General features: G+C 43.3%; 1 protein-coding gene across 5 annotated transcripts in view; it reads right to left on the minus strand.

Annotated features, from left to right (window-relative positions):
- Positions 1-22706, minus strand: part of LOC115101365 (kelch-like protein 13) — a 68999-nt gene that overhangs the window by 6658 nt on the left and 39635 nt on the right. For all 5 annotated transcript variants that reach the window (XM_029620787.2, XM_029620784.2, XM_029620786.2 and 2 more), the window contains 4 exons: positions 12738-12870; positions 7403-7599; positions 6378-7173; positions 3198-3311 (listed from right to left, as the gene is read on the minus strand). In XM_029620787.2, coding sequence (XP_029476647.1) covers positions 3198-3311; positions 6378-7173; positions 7403-7599; positions 12738-12870 — 1240 coding nt within the window. The remainder of the gene's footprint in view (positions 1-3197; positions 3312-6377; positions 7174-7402; positions 7600-12737; positions 12871-22706) is intronic.

The following is a 22706-nucleotide window of genomic DNA, read 5'->3' on the forward strand; positions in this document are numbered from 1 at the left end:
AGCTAAAATGGAAATAGTATACAATCCTATTAAAATAAATCCTTCTTTACAGATCAAAACACAACCAAGAGGAAAATAAAATACATTTCTTGGGATCATAATATTTAGATGTTTTTATTTAAATAAGTGAATCAGTGGTCACTGTACTCCAGACTGAAGTAAAGGTGCCACATCCCCCGTGATTTCCAGTAGCGTTGTGTTGTGTGACAGTAGTGGTAATGTGAAGCCGTGCTGGCTAGGGGTCTGAGCCCCACCCTGAGAGCGAGAGCAGAGCAATGATGACCTGCGGCTTGACTCAGCGTGTCAGCTCCATTCACCTGACAGGATGTCTTTAGACAGCACGCCAGCACAGCCACCGCCCAGCACCTTATCTGGACCGACAGCGAAACACAGCCTGCACCCCCATGTGAGTCACCTTGCACAGTGAGGTCATGACCCCTGAGATACGGGGTGCGCTCCCGGACAGAGACACAGGCAAAAAAAATGACTCAACTCCACCTGACTACCATCACTAGTGAGAGGTTATAACATGCAGGCTGTCAGAAAATCTCATCCGTGCACGTTGCCAGTGACCTTGGAAGAATGAAGCCTGCCTCTGTGCTTGATGGGAGCCTGTTTAATCATTAAGTTCTACAGTACAGACATCTATCTGGGAAGGTGGAGATATTTAGGCCTAACCATTGCTCAGTTCCTCCAGGCAGACTACTGTAACTATAGTGAGGTACACGTGCAGTGAGATCAGGATGACACTAAGAGATGCTCACAGGGAGGGAAGTTGACTTTCTGGTGTATTAATAGTTCAAACACCATTACCCCTCCCGTTTCCTCTCAGTAAAGGAACCCAGAGGTGCCAGTCGGACCATAAGCCAACCAGAGACAGAAAAACATAGACCAGGGTTTACCCTGTGTGCACGTATTGTTTTTTGCCCTAGCACTACACAGCTGATTCATATCATCGAAGCTTGACAATGAGTTGGTTATTTGAATCAGCGGCGTAGTGCTAGGGCAAAGACCAAAACGTGAACCCCTGACATGGAGGATGAGGCAGTAACCCCCTCGGCTGGGAAGCTAAAATGCTAATGTTAGAGCCACCAAGCCGATGTTGTTATTTAATGGAGGCTCAGGCTGGAGCAGAGCAGGTGAGATGCCACTGGGTGATGGAGGGTTATGGTGTTCGGGGTAGGTGGCTGGGTTACGCTTATATGAACACTTGTGCCCAGAGGCCAAGAGAGATGAACATAACCTTGCCTGTGTGTTGTGGCTCTATGGTTCTGCACCTCCTACACAGTCATCAACCTGTCCCTCCCATTTCTCTCACTCGTCTATCCTTCCCTCTCTTTTGCCCTGTACAGCATCACTTTGTGTTAGTCGCACATTAGGAAACTGGGGCTCATCTCTCCTTAAGGCAGGATTTGATTTCAATCCTATGAAGTAAACAAGCACAGGGCTGACTCCAACAGAGAGACAGGGGATTTAGTAGCACCAAAGTCAGACAACTACACAATCATTACTTCCAATCATCTTTAGAATATCCCCCCAAAAACATCACAGAGAACTGGACCCCAGCAATGTGATGTGTAAGGGAGGGGGTGAGGTCTGCAGGATGCCACTGTATGACCTTCTAATGAAGGGTGCTTTACTGACATCACAGTAGGGGGATATATCCAATTCATTCAAATGTATGTTTTTGGGTGATAAATCAAGGTTTTTGTTACCTTTTAAGTCCATTTGTCCTCGTTTTGTCTTTTTGGTCTCGTCTCCTGTGCTGTGTACACCTTCAATTCTCACATACACACAAAGCCCCCCCGCCTCTCACACCAACACAGCTGAGAGATCACATCTTCCTCTCTGACAAGTGGCCTCAACTCGCTATTTAAATTTGAGGTTTGGTCAAACAGAATGGGTCATATCGACACTGAAACACAGAGATATTATTTTATTGTAAAAGAGAAGTTACCTTTTCTAACTCGTCTCAACTACTCAGATTCCACACAGAAAAGACACTACTAAAACGGGAGTATGAATGAACATTGATTCTGGAAAATGAATGCTCAGTTTGTGGTGTGCCGCATTGGGGTACCACGTAGGGATGTGGCGGTCATGAAGTTGTCAGCCAGTGATTGTCAAGAAAATAACTGTCTCGCGGTAATTGACCATTAATTAACAAACATGTTTACAATCTCCTGGCTTCCACACATAGCCTACAAACCACTGATGCTGACCTTTGGAACATCTACATTTTAAAAAGTCGAATAAATCCATTATTTATTTTAGACAGGTCTAAAGCAACATGATATGAAGAAAATGCAGTCTACTCCAGAAGAACAGAATAGCATACTCTGAGTTGTCCTTATGTTAGGTCCTGATCTGACTATGCCATATGGCTGTGGGCTACACTAGTTCATTAAGCAGACAACATTTGCTTAGAATTCTGTCGCATTATTTTATAGTATGAAGAACACAATTGAACATAGCTGAATAAAATAGAAACAACATCTTCTCCAAACGATTTCTGAGGGAGTGTGGGCATGCTGATATTCTGTGTTGAGTGGAAAGAAAGAAACAAAGAACAACAACAAAGAAAGGCTGCATGATGCAACTCTAATGATTTGAAAATAGTTGCATGAAAAGCATGAACTCGGATTTGTTTCTTGCACAGGCTGCACACACTTCATCAGTCTCTCAATCACAATTTGACAAGCACTTGATAATATTCTCACCAGACCTCGAATTTCCCAGTGGTATGCTCCTTGTGAGGCCGTGATGCCCCCTAAAAAAAATCCATGCCTTTGGCCAAAGTGGACATTTTGCCCTTGGGCTGAACATAATAATTATAATTCCCTTCTCCCGGCTGCCAATCGCCGTGCATTGAAGCGCCTTTCCCTCACATAGCTCTGTCAGATATCTCAATTCTTATTAGCTAATGACCGCAATTGATCGGGTCCTTTTCATAGGCATCTCAGCTCCGAAGTAGGCTTCAAGTGAAGACAGACACATCGGGAACGCAACGGTGTGCGTCCTTCTTATCCAATTCTGAGACGCATATTGAAGATGTTAGAAGAACTGTCCACATGTACTTTTCATCAGCCAACAAGATAAGTAGGCTAACAAACAGCAAAAGCATTAGCCTATGTCAATCTACTATCCACCATAGTACAAAAGTTCACCAAACCCCGGATCTAATAGGACTAACGTACCTGAAATATACATGTAACCACCGTACACCGTCCCTGCATGGCCGTAGTGTGGCTCGTTCATTTTAGCGACGTACGTCCACTCGTTTGTCCGGGGGTTGTAGCACTCCACTGTGGCTGCATGGGGAAGAAAGAGACGAGAAAACAAACAGAGTATTAAAGGGAAAGTAGTTCAAGAGAGAACTAAGGAGAACAAACATAGATGCAAATGCAGCCTTGGAGGGTGTCAGTGTGGGAGCTATTGAACCAGGAACCTAAATATACAAAGCAGACATCCCCCCACCAACCACCACTCCCCTCCCTAGCCCCTTCCCCAGCCCCTACCCTGCAGTGACTCTAGTCTATACCGAGAGACTAGGGAGTATGCATCTACTCCCCATTACATAATTAGGGCCTACTCTGTACCACTCCACTTGAAGGCTCTTATCATAATTCAGTAGTGTGTATGGTGCTAGACTGGGATGTTCTCTTCACTCTACTCCATCTGGAACCTCTCAATTGTGCAGTGATTTGTCAGGTTAGAAAATGATTTGTCCAATCAAGTTTCCAGACAGAGGGCAAAGCTGATTTCTCAAGCTGGCTGGCACCCGGGCAGAATGGTTAAGGAGTCTCCATATGGCAGTTGGAAGTAGAAAGGATATTATCAGGAAGTCTAAAGGAGAAGTTGGTTTGGAGGGTGATGGGGTTTTAGATACCACCTGACTGTCCAGGTGATCAGGTCAAACACTCAATCCTCCTTTGTCGTAGCCCTGGCTAGGGCTCTGACAGTCATGGACATTTGGATGATCGTTATTAGTCAGGCAAATGAAGAGCAAAATATTTTATTTTAATTTTAATTTTATTTAAAGGGGCAGTGGGGTCAAAAACGTGATTTTCATCATATTTCCACACTAGGAGGTTGAAATAACACTCTGAAATTGTGAAAATGATAATGTCCTTTTAGTGTAAGACTTTTTTGTTGTTAAATCTTTGGCCCACAGCATGACATTGTGTGAAGAAGCAGTGCGGCTTGGCTGGGTTGTGTTTCGGATGACGCATGGCTCTTGACCTTCACCTCTCCTGAGTCCGTACGGGAGTTGCAGCGATGGGACAAGACTGTAACTACCAATTGGAAACCACGAAATTGGGGACGGGAAAAAGGGTACAAAAAATAATTACAAAAATTAAATAAAGGTATCCTCCTACTTTGAATGGGTAAGTGGGCTACCCCGCTGCGAAATACATATAGGGGAAACACTAGTTTAGTTACCTCTCCCTATAACCACTTAACATCTCCTAAAGCTCTAATTCCAACTTCGTCAAGAGCATCTTTCCTGACCCTCCACTCTCCTTACTAACCTGTACTTTGTGTGCTGAATATAGAAGTAAATAGATCCCAAGGGTCAAATCGGCACCGTTTTGGCACATAGGCTACCAGTGTTTCCCAAACTCAGTCCTGTGGACCCCAATGGGTGCACATTTTGGTTTTTGCCCTAGCACTACACAGCTGATTCAAATAATTAAAGCTTGATGATTAGTGCACCCCTTGGGGTCCAGAAGACCGGGTTTGGGAAATAATGGTAGCCTATGTGCCAACATGGTGCTGATTTGACCCTTGGGATCTAATCCCTGGGACCTACCTATAGGGTTTAACCCAGGCCCAGATACAAAGAGCTCTGGCTACAGTTCTGATAGAGCAGTCGCAGTGGACCAAATGGATGGTTTCCAATTCAGAGCATGACTACATCACGTTGTCATCATTATCTCACTACGGCCAGTGTTCACTTCTCCAATATTTCCTGTGAGAACTTGTCAAAGGGAAACAGCCTAGGCCTAATTAACATTAACAGTCCATATCATTCCAAGAAGAAGACATATCTTTAGCGAACTTTACTGGGAGACTAAAACGGCAGCACCAGGCATTTAGTGATTCATTAGAACCCTACTAATCAGTCATCTTTTCTCTCTCTATTCTCTATCTACTACTTCCTACACAGTTCCTAAACAATAACTGATGACTTGCAAGAATGCATTCTGAAAAATATTCTAAGCTTAAAAATTAAGTCATAGCCCCAGCTAAGTACATTTTCACTTGTCCTTAGAGTGCTTGGTGCTTTAAGGTATACATGCAAATGAGTGCTCAAGAGCTTTCTTTTACATGCTGTTATATTTACAAGAGGGTCCTACAAATGAATTATTCAAACATCAGAGATAGCTGTGCTGTCATTGTTCCTCACATGTTTGTACTCTGGCTGTCTCAGTGGATTAATATGACAGGCCTTCACATGGACAGTTATGGAGAGAGGCCATAGAGGTATAAACAGGATGGATGTCCTTTAAACCTGAAAATATAACCACATCATCCATCAGAACTTATGTTAACAAATGGTTGTGTGTTAGCGTGTGTCACTGTAGACGCACGCACACACATCACCATCCTGTACTCTCAAACCACCCTGACTGAGGGGAGCCTTTCATGTTCTTTAAATCTTTTAAAATAAGCTGACAGAACCTCAGGAACAAATCAAAGTTTCAAAACCCTCCCTCCTCCGCATAGCTACATCAAAAACGATTTATGTTTAAAAGGCTGAACTCTGTGTTTGAAACAAGTGATTGAATGTCTGCGTGCCAGACTGGCTTCCCAATGATAACAGGCACTAACCAGCCAAGGAGACTGTCCATTCAGAGTGTACTCATGCACGCACGTGCAGGGGGGCCCCCCCGAGGACCCATGCCCAATGTGGTAATTACAACCCAGAGCCCAGAGGAGCAGAGCGGATAGCATGACCTGGCCAGCCTGTCCCCTACAATTACAGGGCTGCATCGAGGTAGTAGGGTGGCACTCTGCAATGAGAGTCTATGTGCTGAGCTGAGCACTGACATCAGATCACAGTATCCTGCAATGCTACTTACAAACATTCCACCCTGACCACCACCTCCTTCACCTTGAGGTTTCTGCTGCAGTCGTTCACAGGGTCTGGCTGCAGCTAGCCCTCCCTCATCTCATCCTACACTCTGCCTGGTCCAGGGCTATGCCACAATCATACAGCCACCTGTGCTACACCATCAAGGTGTGACAACTGCTGTGCCTTGCATTTGACCATTTCCTGTGAGATGTCCCTTTCCAAATATACCCAGACATGTTAAGCATCAGAGCAGGACTAAAAGCAGCGTGATAAACCGAGCCTGGTGAATTAAACTAACCCAGCTCTCCAGCAGCGTTGCGGCCGCCCACGGCGTAGAGGTGTCCCTTGAGAGCGCTGAGGTGGAAGAAGGTGCGCTTCTCGTTAAGGCACGCCACCTGCATCCACTTGTTGTAGCGCGGGTCGTACCGGAACACCGTGTCCACCGCAGTCTTGCCTTTGGTGTCGTAGTTGCTCTGGCCTCCCACCACGAAGAGGAAGTTGCCGATGACGGCGATGCCGTGCTGGTAACGGGGGGCGTCCATGGGCGCCAGCGCCTTCCACTCGTGGGCCTTCTCGTCAAAGAGACGCAGCTCCTTACTGACCACCAGCTGCTGGCGCAGGACGCCGCCCAGGGTGACCAGGTGGCCGCTGTCTGAGCGGATGGCCGTCCTCTCTGACTGCATGACCGGCTGCATGTAGGGCATCATCTGGTAGTTGCTGGCCTCCAGGAGGAGGTTGACGCAGGTGTTGTCTGTGCGCATAAAGTCCACAGTCTGCACGTGGTTGATGAGCTCCTGGGGGTTCATGAGGGGGAAGCGGATGTTCTTCATGAGCTTGGGGGCGTGGTCCATGCGCCCATCCTCATAGCGGAGCCAGCGGCATGCAGCCTTGAACAGGTCCAGCTCGCTGCAGTGCTTCAGACTGTTACTGGACAGAACGAAGGCCAGCCGCTCAAAGGGCAGCTTGACAAAGTCCCCCGTGCCCAGCAGCGAGGGGAAGTTCTTGAGGATGAAGTTGTTAACGTATTTGTCTACCTCGGTGAGGTTGTATGTGTTAGCGATGCGCCCCACCTCCACACAGTTATCCAGGGACACCTGCAGCCAAGGAGAGAGGGGAAGCAGTGAGAAGCAGCCACTCTCAATCACACACAGAAACACTACACAAACACATTTTACACAGTGATTTTTCTGCAGACCAAATGTAGATATTAAAGTAAGCAGTAGGGTACAGTAGTCAGATATCTTAAACTGCTGAGTATAACCCCCCGGGCTGGTTCTAAAGGGCTGAGCTAGATGGCTGAGCAGGCTGTGTTAGGTTCCTTACCCCAGATATGAGAAAGACCTTGCAGAAGTCTAGCACCGGGAGGATCTGGAGGAAGCTGGCTGCCTCCAGTGTGTCCTGCAGGTTCTCCATGTTGAGAGACAGCTTGGCCGTGTAGATGAAGTCTATGATCTTCCTCAGGCCTATTCGGTTGACACCATGAAGCTTGATACACATCAAATCCTGTTCCTTCATTCCACCTGCGTGATGAGGTGAGAGAGGAGCATTATACAATGCACCAGTCAGATAAAAACAGAACTGCATCACCTATGAGCTCTACCTTTGACAGTCAAGGCTAACCGAAGAAACAGACGCCACCTCACCGAGCTTTCACACATCTACCATTATGGTTGCATGTAAAGGAAATGTATTCGCCAAAGCCTGGAGACTGTTGTATAATTCACCCAGAAAGGGCTGTGAGTTGCAGTAAAAAGCATTTGCCCAGCGTCGCAGCAGCATACTTCCCCTCCTTACTACAGGCATAAACTGTGACTCACTTCCCTCTTAACACATCTATTTCAGCTCAACAACACTTGTGAACCTCTCAGATAGGCTGCACACTTGTCAAATATCTGTTGAACCACTTACATGTATTAAGGCTTTCCAAATTTGGCTGTTAAGAAAAGGACATGATATTGCCTAACTTTTGGGGAATAACTCCATCTATCAAAGTTATTTCTATTCACGTCATCAGTGAGGCAGTTGCTAAGCTACAACAAGAAGAAATAAAAGAAAAAACGAAATGCTGAATATCGTTGCTGTTCACAGAAATGATTTCCCAGGCATTGTACAATAAAATAAAGCACATTTCTAAACAACCCCAGGCTCATCTCCGTGATGAATGCAATATTTGCATTGTCTTGTGAAAAGCCTTATTATTTTTGCTAAAAGCATAAGGCAAATCAAAACCTTAACGCCTGGGGAAAAGGCCCGATGTCTAATTCAAGGTAAGGTACACTATATATTAGAGGTCGACCGATTAATCGGAATGGCCGAATAATTAGGGCCGATTTCAAGTTTTCATATTTCTGGACACCGATTTCTTTTTTTACACCTTTATTTAACAGTATTTTTTTGAGCAGTATTTTTAAATTAATTGTACCTTTATTTAACTAGGCAAGTCAGTTAAGAACACATTCCTATTTTCAATGATGGCCTAGAAGCAGTGGGTTAACTGCCTTGTTCAGGGGCAGAACGACAGATTTTTACCTTGTCAGCTCGGGGATTCAATCTTGCAACCTTTCGGTTAACTAGTCCAACGCTCTAACCACCTGCCATACATTACACTCCACGAGGTGCCTGCCTGTTACACAAATGCAGTCAGAAGCCAAGGTAAGTTGCTAGCTAGCAATAAATGTATCTTATAAAAAACGTATCTTATAATCACTAGACATGGTTGATGATATTACTAGTTTATCTAGCGTGTCCTGCGTTGCATATAATCGATGCGGTGCGCATTTGCGAAAAAGGACGGTCGTTGCTCCAACGTGTACCTAACCATAAACATCAATAACTTACTAAAAATGAATACACAAGTATGTATTTTTAAACCTGCATATTTAGTTAATATTGCCTGCTAACATGAATTTATTTTAACTAGGGAAATTGTGTCACTTCTCTTGCAACAGAGTCAGGGTATATGCAGCAGTTTGGGCCACCTGGCTCGTTGCGAACTGTGTTAAGAGTATGCCAGGTGCACAATGTTTCCTCCGACACATTGGTGCGGCTGGCTTCCAGGTTGGATGCGCGCTGTGTTAAGAAGCAGTGGGGCTTGGTTGGATTGTGTATCGGAGGACGCATGACTTTCAACCTTCGTCTCTCCCGAGCCCGTACGGGAGTTGTAGCAATGAGACAAGATAGTAGCACTAACAATTGGACACCACAAAATTGGGGAGAAAAGGGGGTAAAAAAAAAAAAAAAAAGGTATTTCTTCCTAACAAAGACAGCCAACTTTGCCAAACGAGGGATGATTTAAATAACAAAAGCGCATTTGCGAAAAAGCACAATCGTTGCCCGACTGTACCTAACCATAAACATCAATGCCTTTCTTAAAATCAATACACAGAAGTATATATTTTTAAACCTGCATATTTAGCTAAAAGAAATCCAGTTAGCAAACAATATTAACCAGGTGAAATTGTGTCACTTCTCTTGCGTTCATTGCACGCAGAGTCAGTGTATATGCAACAGTTTGGGCCGCCTGGCTCGTTGCAAAATAATTTGCCAGAATTTTACATAATTATGACATAACATTGAAGGTTGTTATGGATGCCACCCGTTAGATAAAATACGGAACGGTTCTGTATTTCACTGAAAGAATAAACGTTTTGTTTTCGAAATGATAGTTTCCGGATTCGACCATATTAATGACCAAAGGCTCGTATTTCTGTGTGTTAATTATGTTATAATTTAGTCTATGATTTGATATTTGATAGAGCAGTCTGACTGAGCAATGGTAGGCAGCAGCAGGCTCATACGCATTCATACAAACAACACTTTCATGCGTTTTGCCAGCAGCTCTTCGCAATGCTTCAAGCATTGAGCTGTTTATGACTTCAAGCCTATCAACTCCCGAGATTAGGCTGGTGTAACCGAAGTGAAATGGCTAGTTAGTTAGCGGGGTGCGCGCTAATAGCGTTTCAATCGGTGACGTCACTCGCTCTGAGACATGGAGTAGTTGTTCCCCTTGCTCTGCAAGGGCCGTGGCTTTTGTGGAGCGATGGGTAACAATGCTTCGAGGGTGGCTGTTGTCGATGTGTTCCGGGTTCAAGCCCAGGTAGGGGCGAGGAGAGGGACGGAAGCTATACTGTTACACTGGCAATACTGAAGTGCCTATAAGAACATCCAATAGTCAAAGGTATATGAAATACAAATGGTATAGAGAGAAATAGTCCTATAATTCCTATAATAACTACAACCTAAAACTTCTTACCTGGGAATATTGAAGACTCATGTTAAAAGGAACCACCAGCTTTCATATGTTCTCATGTTCTGAGCAAGGAACTTAAACGTTAGCTTTTTTACATGGCACATATTGCAGTTTTACTTTCTTCTCCAACACTTTGTTTTTGCATTATTTAAACCAAATTGAACATGTGTCATTATTTGAGGCTAAATTGATTTTATTGATGTATTATATTAAGTTAAAATAAGTGTTCATAAAGTACTGTTGTAATTGTCATTATTACAAATAAATCTAAAAGAAAATCGGCCAATTAATCGGTATCGGCTTTTTTTGGGTCCTCTAATAATTGGTATCGGCGTTGAAAAATCATAATCGGTCGACCTCTACTATATATACAAAAGTATGTGGACGCCCCTTCAAATTAGTGGGTTTGGCTATTTCAGCCACACCCGTTGCTGACAGGTGTATAAAATCCATAAAGTTAGTTCGTCAAATTGCTGCCCAGGTCAACTATAAGTGCTGTTAATGTGAAGTGGAAATGTCTGGGAGCAACAACGGCTCAGACACTAAGTGGTAGGCCACACAAGCTCACAGAACGCGACCACCACATGCTGAAGCGCGTAGTGCGTAAAAATCGTCTGTCCTCGGTTGCAACACTCACTACCGAGTTCCAAACTGCCTCTGGAAGCAACGTCAGCACAAGAACTGTTCTTCGGAAGCTTTGTGAAATGGGTTTTCATGGCCTAGCAGTCTCACACAAGCCTAAGACCACCATGCGCAACGCCAAGCATCGGCTGGAGTGTTGTAAAGCTCGCCTCCAACTCTGGAGCAGTGGAAACGCGTTCTCTGGAGTGATTAATCACACTTCACCATTTGGCAGTTTGGTGGACAAATCTGGGTTTGGTGGATGCCAGAAGAATGCTACCTGCCGAATGCATAATGCCAACTGTAAAGTTTGGTGGAGGAGGAATAATGGTCTGGGGCTGTTTTTCATGGTTCGGTCTAAGCCCCTTAGATTCAGTGAAGGGAAATGTGAAGGGAAATCTTAACGCTACTGCATACAATGACATTCTACACAATTCTGTGCTTCCTAATCGCCCAACCGCACTAATGTTCTTGTGGCTGAATGGAAGAATGTTCCCTCAGCAATGTTTCAACATCTAGTGGAAAGCCTTCCAAGAAGAGTGGAGGCTGTTATAGCAGCAAAGGGGGGACCAACTCCATATTAATGCCCATGATTTTGGAATGAGATGTTCGACGAGCAGTTGCCCACATACTTTTGGTCATGTAGTGTAGCTTGTCAGATTGTAGAGATGACAGAGGAAGTAAATAGCAGAATCTCAAACCCTGGAGGATTCACATTGTGCTTAAAGAGAAAGCACTTTGGGAGAAGCCTCTTTCGGGGGGATTGACACGTTAATAATATTTCCATCAACCAGGCAGGAGAAACAAGACAGAGACCAACAACGCCCTTCTGATTTGCCATGGCTGGCACACACACACACAGAGACAGACACACACAGAGACAGACAGAGACAGACAGAGACAGACAGAGACAGACAGAGACAAACAGAGACAGACAGAGACAGACAGAGACAGACAGAGACAGACAGAGATACAGACAGAGACAAACAGAGACAGACAGAGACAGAGAGACACACAGAGACAGACAGAGACACACAGAGACAGACACAGAGACAGACACAGAGACAGACAGAGACAGACAGAGACACACAGAGACAGACACACAGACAGAGACACACAGACATAGACAGACAGAGACACAGACAGACAGAGACAGACAGACAGACAGACAGACAGAGACACACAGAGACAGACAGAGACAGACACAGAGACAGACACACAGAGACACACAGACAGACAGAGACACACAGACAGAGACACACAGACAGAGACACACAGACATAGACACACAGACAGACAGAGACACAGACAGACAGAGACACACAGACAGAGACACACACAGACAGACAGACAGACAGAGAGACAGAGACAGACAGAGACAGACAGAGACAGAGACACACAGAGACACACAGAGACACACAGAGACAGACAGAGACACAGACAGACAGAGACACACACAGACAGACAGAGACACACAGAGACAGAGACACACAGAGACAGAGACACACAGAGACAGAGACACACAGAGACAGACAGAGATACACAGACAGAAACACAGAGACAGACACAGACAGACAGAATGCTTCAATCAGAAGGAGATTTTCGCAACAACCAGACAACACAATGCTAACAGCTACAGAGCCCCAGAGTGGAGAGTGATTGACGGATGTGTGACAAGCAGGCTAATTCTCTGATCACTCAGTCTGTTAATGAACATTAAACACAATATGCTGTTATCCCATCCTGTGATTTGTGCTGCGGGTGAGAGACAGAGGCATATCGTCTTACCTGTGAACATGGCTTTGAAGTAGTCGCTGGAGGAGGCCATCATGGCGCGGTGCACTGGGAAGGCTTCGTCTCCGTCCCCCGCCACCAGCGTGACATCACACAGTAATCCCTCTATCCTCAGCTGGTCAAATCCCTGGGAAGGAGGGAGAGAGAGAGACCAGCCTGTTAGGGTCTCTCCACAGTACACAGAGCAGCTCTCTATCTGTCCTGAACCATGGCCTCATTCCGGAGGGGCTCAACCTGCTCCCTATAGCCCTGCCCAGACTGGTACACCGAGACTGGATGATCCTAACTCAATCACTACACGACAGCGCTACCGTTTCATGACAACCTTCCTGCCAATAAAACACGTATATCCCTAAAATCATTATTTGTCTACCTTCATAAAGAAAATGTTACAGCACGTTTTAAATTTCCTATCGATTTAATGTAAATTCCTCCCAGGAAAATATTTTTTTGGGGGTAAAACCAGACAAATACATGTTAAATGAATATGCCACAGAACTATAATGCTCACCCGGCTTAATAGCAATATGTAGCAATGATATCACATTTTCTACAGGTCAAATTGATGGTTTCTAGACTGCTTCCTTGACATTCCGAATACAAAGTCATTACTCCAGCAACATTTTTTAAACGTTCTTATGTTGAGGAAAAACTGATGCTAGCTAAATAGGACAATTATGGTGTCGTTAAAACCCACAGTGGAGTCTAAACGCGTCTGCATGCTTCCCATCTGATGACAACATTTTGTGACGTTTTGGTCTTCGGCAAGGTTTTTTAAAGAAAATGTTGAGGCAAGCTGAAGTCAGTAGCCGAAGTCTACGCCCCGTTGCCGGTGATTGGTCAACAGTAGGGATTCTTCAATAAGTTCTTCAATAAAGTGTTATTATTCAACGAGAAATATTGTAAACATTTTACCCCCTTTTTCTCCCCAATTTTGATCTTGTCTCATCACTGCAACTCCCCAAGAGGCTCAGAAGGCGAAGGTCGAGTTCATGCATCCTCCGAAACATGACCCACCAAGCTGCGCTTCTTAATTATTACCTGCCTGCTTAACTCGGAAGCTAGCCGCACCAATGTGTCGGAGGAAACACTGTTAACCTGATAAACAAGGTAAGCTTGCAGGCGCCCGGCCTGCCACAATGAGTCGCTAGAGAGCGACGAGCCAAGTAAAGCCACCCCCCGGCCAAACCCTCCCCTAGCCCGGGTTTACGCTGGGCCAATTGTGCGCTGCCCTATGGTACTACTGATCACGGACAGTTGTGCTAGCTACAACCAGGCCTGCCCTGAGAACAGTCTTGGTTTCCACTAATGAGATGCTGCTATAGTTACACTCGCAATGGTCCACCCATTATACCATCATTGACAAATTAATTATATTTCTATGGCAGCACATGCATTCAGGAGTAGAGGAAAGGAGGCAATGTGCATCTAAAAAAACATTTTTATTTCTTTGCTATTACCATCACAGCCCTACTTGCAGCAACGACAGAGACAGTGTCAATGTGATTAAGTGACATCCTACATCAGCTTTGGGCTAAATCACACGTATACACCCACTCTGTCCTGTGTTCCTGAGACCTTTTCAACACAATAATACGCTCTTCAACAGCAGGTATAAAAACTATTCACCAGCTAAAAGGCTATTACACTGTTGAAAGGAAACCTTTGAAGCACTCTGTCTAACAACACGTCCACACAACACACCTCCATCATAGTGGCAGGTTGTGGAATACACAGTGTGGAAAGGTCACACATTGACTAGTCCAACAGCTTTCTGCCAGCTCCTGCCTGGCCTGGGGGCCCCTCTCTCTGTGACGACCTTCACATGTGGACAGAGACTAGCATGGGCAAGGCAGGCCTTGGAGCCTGACTCACTGAATGACTCCCTCACCATGTCTCTCCCTTCCAACTAGCTACTGTATATAAACAATATCATGGATTTCTTCTACAATTCAGTTGTTATTACGCTTTCTTTTTATCTTCACATATGCAGAAAACATCTTGTTCTATGCGTGCAATGAAAAAAGTAGACCATTTCAACTAGAGGGAAGTCCATTTCCATGATTTCAATCCAACTTCATGAAGACACAGTTTGACAACTCTTTGTAGAGAGCATAACAGACCGTTTTCAATGTTCTTAGAACATAATTTCCTTTGAGTCAACGGAATAATGTCCTGATCCTCCTCCTTATCAAATGCAGTGAATGGGTATGAAAGTCAAGCCTTATATATATTAACCAGCTTGCACACGTGACCCTGATTTATTCCGTTATTTATGTGCTTTGACCCTCCACACGCATCACATCCTGACTTCAGATGTGCCAGTGATTAGAGTGCGTGAGTCGTGTTCTTAGTGTGGGTGTGATTGTCAGAATTATATAAAGGTGACGCGTTCACTGCATTGTGAAAAAACTCACCAGATTTTTTCTAAGGCTGACCCCATTTAGTCGACAGGTCCATTGTTTGGTCGACAGAGATTTCTACCATGCCCAAACCCGGACACTCGCATGCGTGTGCCATCGTGTGCAAATAGAGTTTGTCCCCCCACACCAAACGCGATCAAAAGACGCAGGTTGAAATGGCAAAAACTCCAAACCAATTATATTAATTTGGGGACAGGTCGAAAAGGATTAAACATGTATGGCAATTTAGCCAGCTAGCTTGCTGTTGTTAGCTAATTTGTCCTGGGACATAAACGTTGAGTTGTTATTTTACCTGAAATGCACAAGGTCCTCTACTCTGACAATTAAGCAACACATAAAACGGTCAACCGAATCATTTCTAGTCATCTCTCCTCCTTCCAGGCCTTTTCTTCTTTGGACTTTATATGGCGATTAACATCTAACTTTCATAATAAGATGTATTACCACAACCGACCAACTTTTAATCACCCACGTGGGTATAACCAATGAGGAGATGGCATGTGGGTATATGCAGGAATTGCACAGTGTTCAGCATCACACATAAAACAGACTTCATTTTAGGGCTTAGCAATGCAGACGCACTTTGGCGTTCGCAAGCATTTTGCAACTCATGCGATGGAGCGGTGTGGTCAGCATGTAGTCAAGCAGTCGCAAGACACCTGTCGCACCTGATTCGCGCCTGTCTCAGAGGACTAATCCATTGCGGAGGCCACGGGGATGTCACAGTCCATCACTTTAAGACATGTGATACTGAAATTGTACATGCCTATATTATGTAAAAAAATAATGGTGCAACACTAATAAATCCAAAATTATTTTATAACAAATGCGCTTTATCCCGCGTTGGATATGGTCACTATATGCGGTTCTGAAACAATCTTCAGTGCGCAGTATAATTAATGCGCCTTTCCCTATGTTGCTATGTGCATACTAGCAAAATTAACCATCATATTGGGATTGAGAACAATGCTGCGGAGGCAGTCCTTGCCTTAAAACCTGTTCGGACGGGATTAGTTTTACTGGGTGTGGTCGGGTAATGTAATTATGTGCACAAGCACAAAACACCACATCTGTCATTTTAGTCCCGTCCGAATCTGCCATGTCAGTAATTTGTACTGTTTTTGTGGCGAACTCAAAGGTCCTCTGATAATATTAGACCTATGCGAATCGACATCCCTGTGTTTTGAGATAAATGTCTGAGTTTGACAGGTGTTTCTAACAGTTTGAGCAAGAAAACTATAACGGATTCGATAAATTGAATGAAGTGCTGCGCATCATCAAAATATTTGAAGGGCCTACATGTATCAACTTTCACAGTGAATGTTTTTGTTCATACGTTTTGTGAGTATGAATTGAATATTGTCAAACTATTTCTGTTAATAGATCGCAAAGCAGCATACAACTGACCTAAATGTTGGGAAATAATAAGTTCACTTTCGCATCCACAGACTTAAAACGCATCTCAAGAGCAAGTGCACTGTTTAGCTCACATCTGAAGGCTGTGGGGCATTTAGGACGTCTAATGCGGATCGCTAAAATATCCTAATGATTATGATCACACTTCCTCAATTCAAATATTATTTCGACACTATACCAAAGACGGTTTGGTATGGTTTAGAAATGTGGGAACCAAGCTCGAGTTATCAGTGTAGCCCTTTTATCGTCTGGACTTGTCTTCACACCTAGAAAATAAAACTCCAGGTGTCAATTAATTAGAAAAAATGAAATAATTACAGGGAGCAGTTTGGAAAAAACGAATCCCATCCAAACCGTCCTCTGGAATAATGGAAATTCTGGTGTAATAATTACAACGGCAACGTTGTCTAGTAATACTAGCCCCGTGCGAATAGGGCTTAGCCCAAACTAAATGCATGCTCTTCAACCGATCGCTACCTGCACCTACCCGCCTGTCCAACATCACTACTCTGGACGGCTCTGACTTAGAATACGTGGACAACTACAAATACTTAGGTGTCTGGTTAGACTGTAAACTCTCCTTCCAGACCCATATCAAACATCTCCAATCCAAAGTTAAATCTAGAATTGGCTTCCTATTTCGCAACAAAGCATCCTTCACTCATGCTGCCAAACATACCCTTGTAAAATTGACCATCCTACCAATCCTCGACTTTGGCGATGTCATTTACAAAATAGCCTCCAATACCCTACTCAACAAATTGGATGCAGTCTATCACAGTGCAATCCGTTTTGTCACCAAAGCCCCATATACTACCCACCATTGCGACCTGTACGCTCTCGTTGGCTGGCCCTCGCTTCATACTCGTCGCCAAACCCACTGGCTCCATGTCATCTACAAGACCCTGCTAGGTAAAGTCCCCCCTTATCTCAGCTCGCTGGTCACCATAGCATCTCCCACCTGTAGCACGCGCTCCAGCAGGTATATCTCTCTAGTCACCCCCAAAACCAATTCTTTCTTTGGCCGCCTCTCCTTCCAGTTCTCTGCTGCCAATGACTGGAACGAACTACAAAAATCTCTGAAAATGGAAACACTTATCTCCCTCACTAGCTTTAAGCACCAACTGTCAGAGCATCTTACAGATTACTGCACCTGTACATAGCCCACCTATAATTTAGCCCAAACAACTACCTCTTTCCCAACTGTATTTAATTAATTAATTTATTTTGCTCCTTTGCACCCCATTATTTTTATTTCTACTTTGCACATTCTTCCATTGCAAAACTACCATTCCAGTGTTTTACTTGCTATATTGTATTTACTTTGCCACCATGGCCTTTTTTGCCTTTACCTCCCTTCTCACCTAATTTGCTCACATTGTATATAGACTTGTTTTTTTTACTGTATTATTGACTGTATGTTTGTTTTACTCCATGTGTAACTCTGTGTCGTTGTATGTGTCGAACTGCTTTGCTTCATCTTGGCCAGGTCGCAATTGTAAATGAGAACTTGTTCTCAACTTGCTTACCTGGTTAAATAAAGGTGAAATAAAAAATAAAAAAATAAAAAATTGTCTAAGAAAATTGAGGAGCGGGCAAACCCCAATTTAAATTAGGTATATAATCAATAGCCTAACTGTTAAATGTGCCTTGCTTTATCAATCAAGCATATATATCTAATGAAATAAGACAAAAGCTGCTTCTGTTGCCATTTTGAGTGTTTGTTTACTAGCCTACTGATTCCGTGTACACCGAGTCTCATGCAATGGCAAAATGTCGGATAAAGCAATTTGTCATTTATTATGCTGTAATTTCCGTTACAACAGACTAGTACTACTTATAATTTATGTTGTGTTGTTTACACTGTTCCAAACAGGCAGAAAAATAATATCGTCATCTAACAGCACGTGATTATCACAGATATGCACGCAGCCCTCGCTCCTATTCCCTCATTTTTTTATGATCTCCTTCTTATTGTTATTATTATTACGATCATCACTATAATAATAATAATAATAATAAGTAATGTCATTATCATTATTTACAATGTTCCAAAAGGTCAGAAAAATGCAACTGTTTGGCACACATAATACTTACGCTCCATGTTCTTGTTCTCCTAAATCAAATGTCTTCCACACATCTGACTTCCCCTTTCCCTCCTGAGAAACCATTAAACATTTGCCCGTTTCGAGTTTCTTTTTCACGCCCTCAGCATTCATTTTGCTGTAGACATTACTGTGTTTGGAGTTTGTTATAAGCAAATTATTGATGTGACTTTGATCGGCTATAGGTCGGGCCCTATTGGTCAGATGCGATGAAATGCGTCCATGTTTCACATAAAGAGAGCAAGGGTTGAGGGAACAGGGAATGTTTTTCCTAAACAAATTAGGGATTTCGGTAACATAGCTTTTGAGTCAGAAGAAAAAAAGAAACTAAAATGATGTAGCAGCTTCAGCACGGACAGCGCAATAAACACTTGCTGTGCTGTGGTGCCTTTTTGCTGCAGTAGAGAGGAGAGCGAGACAACGTGCGCCAGTCACCGAGGCACTAGTTTTTTTTAAGTGTGACCGTCAGGCTCGTTCTTGAGTCATGTGTGTGTCTTAATTATTTAATCAAACAGTGTGCTTAAAGCATCAGACAAACTCAGTACATTGTCTCCCGAGTGGCGCAGCAGTCTAAGTAAGGCAATGTATCTCAGTGCTAGAAGCGTCACTACAGATCCTGGTTCATCCTTGTATCACAACCGGCCATGATCGGGAGTCCCATAGGGCAGCACACAATTGGCCCAGCTTCGTCCGGGTTAAAATAAGAATTTGTTCTTAACTGACTAGCCTAGTTAAATAAAGGTTTGATAAAAAAATATGTAGTTGGTTTTATTCAAACACATGGGTGTGTCTGTCTATATATGGAAAAACAAGTTAAAACATTTCGACCATTTTCTAAATGTTCTGTGCATGTGCTATGCAAAAACCTGGCAGTGAAATTCACACTTCTACTCAATCCAACATAATGAATTTAACTTCACAATGCTTAGTATATAATATAATACTTCATAGAATGGCTGATTTGCTCATATTTGCAAAGGCCTATCTGTGATTTGTCTAGAGGACTGGGAGGAAGGAATATAGATGCATAATGATCTGCTTGTTATTGTGTCAGTAAGGGGGAAACACTGCATAATGATCTGCTTGTCGTTGTGTCAGTAAGGGGAAAACACTGCATAATGACCTGCTTGTTATTGTGTCAGTAGGGGAAAACACTGCATAATGATCTGCTTGTTATTGTGTCAGTAGGGGAAAACACTGCATAATGATCTGCTTGTTATTGTGTCAGTAAGGGGAAAACACTGCATAATGACCTGCTTGTTATTGTGTCAGTAAGGGGAAAACACTGCATAATGATCTGCTTGTTATTGTGTCAGTAAGGGGAAAACACTGCATAATGACCTGCTTGTTATTGTGTCAGTAAGGGGGAAACACTGCATAATGATCTGCTTGTTATTGTGTCAGTAAGGGGGAAACACTGCATAATGACCTGCTTGTTATTGTGTCAGTAAGGGGGAAACACTGCATAATGATCTGCTTGTTATTGTGTCAGTAAGGGGGAAACACTGCATAATGACCTGCTTGTTATTGTGTCAGTAAGGGGGAAACACTGCATAATGACCTGCTTGTTATTGTGTCAGTAAGGGGAAAACACTGCATAATGATCTGCTTGTCGTTGTGTCAGTAAGGGGAAAACACTGCATAATGATCTGCTTGTTATTGTGTCAGTAAGGGGAAAACACTGCATAATGACCTGCTTGTTATTGTGTCAGTAAGGGGGAAACACTGCATAATGATCTGCTTGTTATTGTGTCAGTAAGGGGGAAACACTGCATAATGATCTGCTTGTTATTGTGTCAGTAAGGGGGAAACACTGCATAATGACCTGCTTGTTATTGTGTCAGTAGGGGGAAAACACTGCATAATGATCTGCTTGTTATTGTGTCAGTAGGGGAAAACACTGCATAATGATCTGCTTGTTATTGTGTCAGTAAGGGGAAAACACTGCATAATGATCTGCTTGTTATTGTGTCAGTAGGGGAAAACACTGCATAATGATCTGCTTGTCGTTGTGTCAGTAAGGGGAAAACACTGCATAATGATCTGCTTGTTATTGTGTCAGTAGGGGAAAACATTGCATAATGATCTGCTTGTCGTTGTGTCAGTAAGGGGAAAACACTGCATAATGATCTGCTTGTTATTGTGTCAGTAGGGGAAAACACTGCATAATGATCTGCTTGTTATTGTGTCAGTAAGGGGAAAACACTGCATAATGATCTGCTTGTTATTGTGTCAGTAAGGGGGAAACACTGCATAATGATCTGCTTGTTATTGTGTCAGTAGGGGAAAACACTGCATAATGATCTGCTTGTTATTGTGTCAGTAAGGGGAAAACACTGCATAATGACCTGCTTGTTATTGTGTCAGTAAGGGGAAAACACTGCATAATGATCTGCTTGTTATTGTGTCAGTAAGGGGAAAACACTGCATAATGACCTGCTTGTTATTGTGTCAGTAAGGGGGAAACACTGCATAATGATCTGCTTGTTATTGTGTCAGTAAGGGGGAAACACTGCATAATGACCTGCTTGTTATTGTGTCAGTAAGGGGAAAACACTGCATAATGATCTGCTTGTTATTGTGTCAGTAAGGGGGAAACACTGCATAATGACCTGCTTGTTATTGTGTCAGTAAGGGGGAAACACTGCATAATGATCTGCTTGTTATTGTGTCAGTAAGGGGGAAACACTGCATAATGATCTGCTTGTTATTGTGTCAGTAAGGGGGAAACACTGCATAATGACCTGCTTGTTATTGTGTCAGTAAGGGGAAAACACTGCATAATGATCTGCTTGTTATTGTGTCAGTAAGGGGAAAACACTGCATAATGACCTGCTTGTTATTGTGTCAGTAAGGGGAAAACACTGCATAATGATCTGCTTGTCATTGTGTCAGTAAGGGGGAAACACTGCATAATGACCTGCTTGTTATTGTGTCAGTAAGGGGAAACACTGCATAATGATCTGCTTGTTATTGTGTCAGTAAGGGGAAACACTGCATAATGATCTGCTTGTTATTGTGTCAGTAGGGGAAAACACTGCATAATGACCTGCTTGTTATTGTGTCAGTAAGGGGAAAACACTGCATAATGATCTGCTTGTTATTGTGTCAGTAAGGGGAAAACACTGCATAATGATCTGCTTGTTATTGTGTCAGTAGGGGAAAACACTGCATAATGATCTGCTTGTTATTGTGTCAGTAAGGGGAAAACACTGCATAATGATCTGCTTGTCATTGTGTCAGTAAGGGGAAAACACTGCATAATGACCTGCTTGTTATTGTGTCAGTAAGGGGAAAACACTGCATAATGATCTGCTTGTTATTGTGTCAGTAAGGGGAAAACACTGCATAATGATCTGCTTGTTATTGTGTCAGTAAGGGAAAACACTGCATAATGATCTGCTTGTTATTGTGTCAGTAGGGGAAAACACTGCATAATGATCTGCTTGTTATTGTGTCAGTAAGGGAAAACACTGCATAATGATCTGCTTGTTATTGTGTCAGTAGGGGAAAACACTGCATAATGATCTGCTTGTTATTGTGTCAGTAAGGGAAAACACTGCATAATGATCTGCTTGTTATTGTGTCAGTAAGGGGAAAACACTGCATAATGACCTGCTTGTTATTGTGTCAGTAAGGGGAAAACACTGCCTGAAACCTTCTACTCTTCAGTTAACAGACACACACACACTCTCCCTCCCTTACTCTCTGTCTTCCTCTCATGAACACACACACTACTCTCTCGCTCCTAAACACATATACTGCCCCAACTTTTAAAACATTAGGCACCAAACAGAATTTAAAGAGCACAAGAAAGACATTGATTTGTGGTATAGTTTAAGCTTACACTAGGCCCATATGAATCCTACCTTTGACGCACATCTCATGAGTAGCAGACCCTTTTCCTTTCTTCCTGTGCCAATCAAATTGGCCTAAACCTACTGTCAAGTTACCAGGTTGTTAGCTAGGTAGGTTTCATTACTGAACAACATTGTTTGTTATCAAACCAATAATTAGCG

Source organism: Oncorhynchus nerka, linkage group LG19, assembly GCF_034236695.1.
Source record: "Oncorhynchus nerka isolate Pitt River linkage group LG19, Oner_Uvic_2.0, whole genome shotgun sequence".
In the NCBI taxonomy this organism is placed as follows: domain Eukaryota; kingdom Metazoa; phylum Chordata; class Actinopteri; order Salmoniformes; family Salmonidae; genus Oncorhynchus; species Oncorhynchus nerka.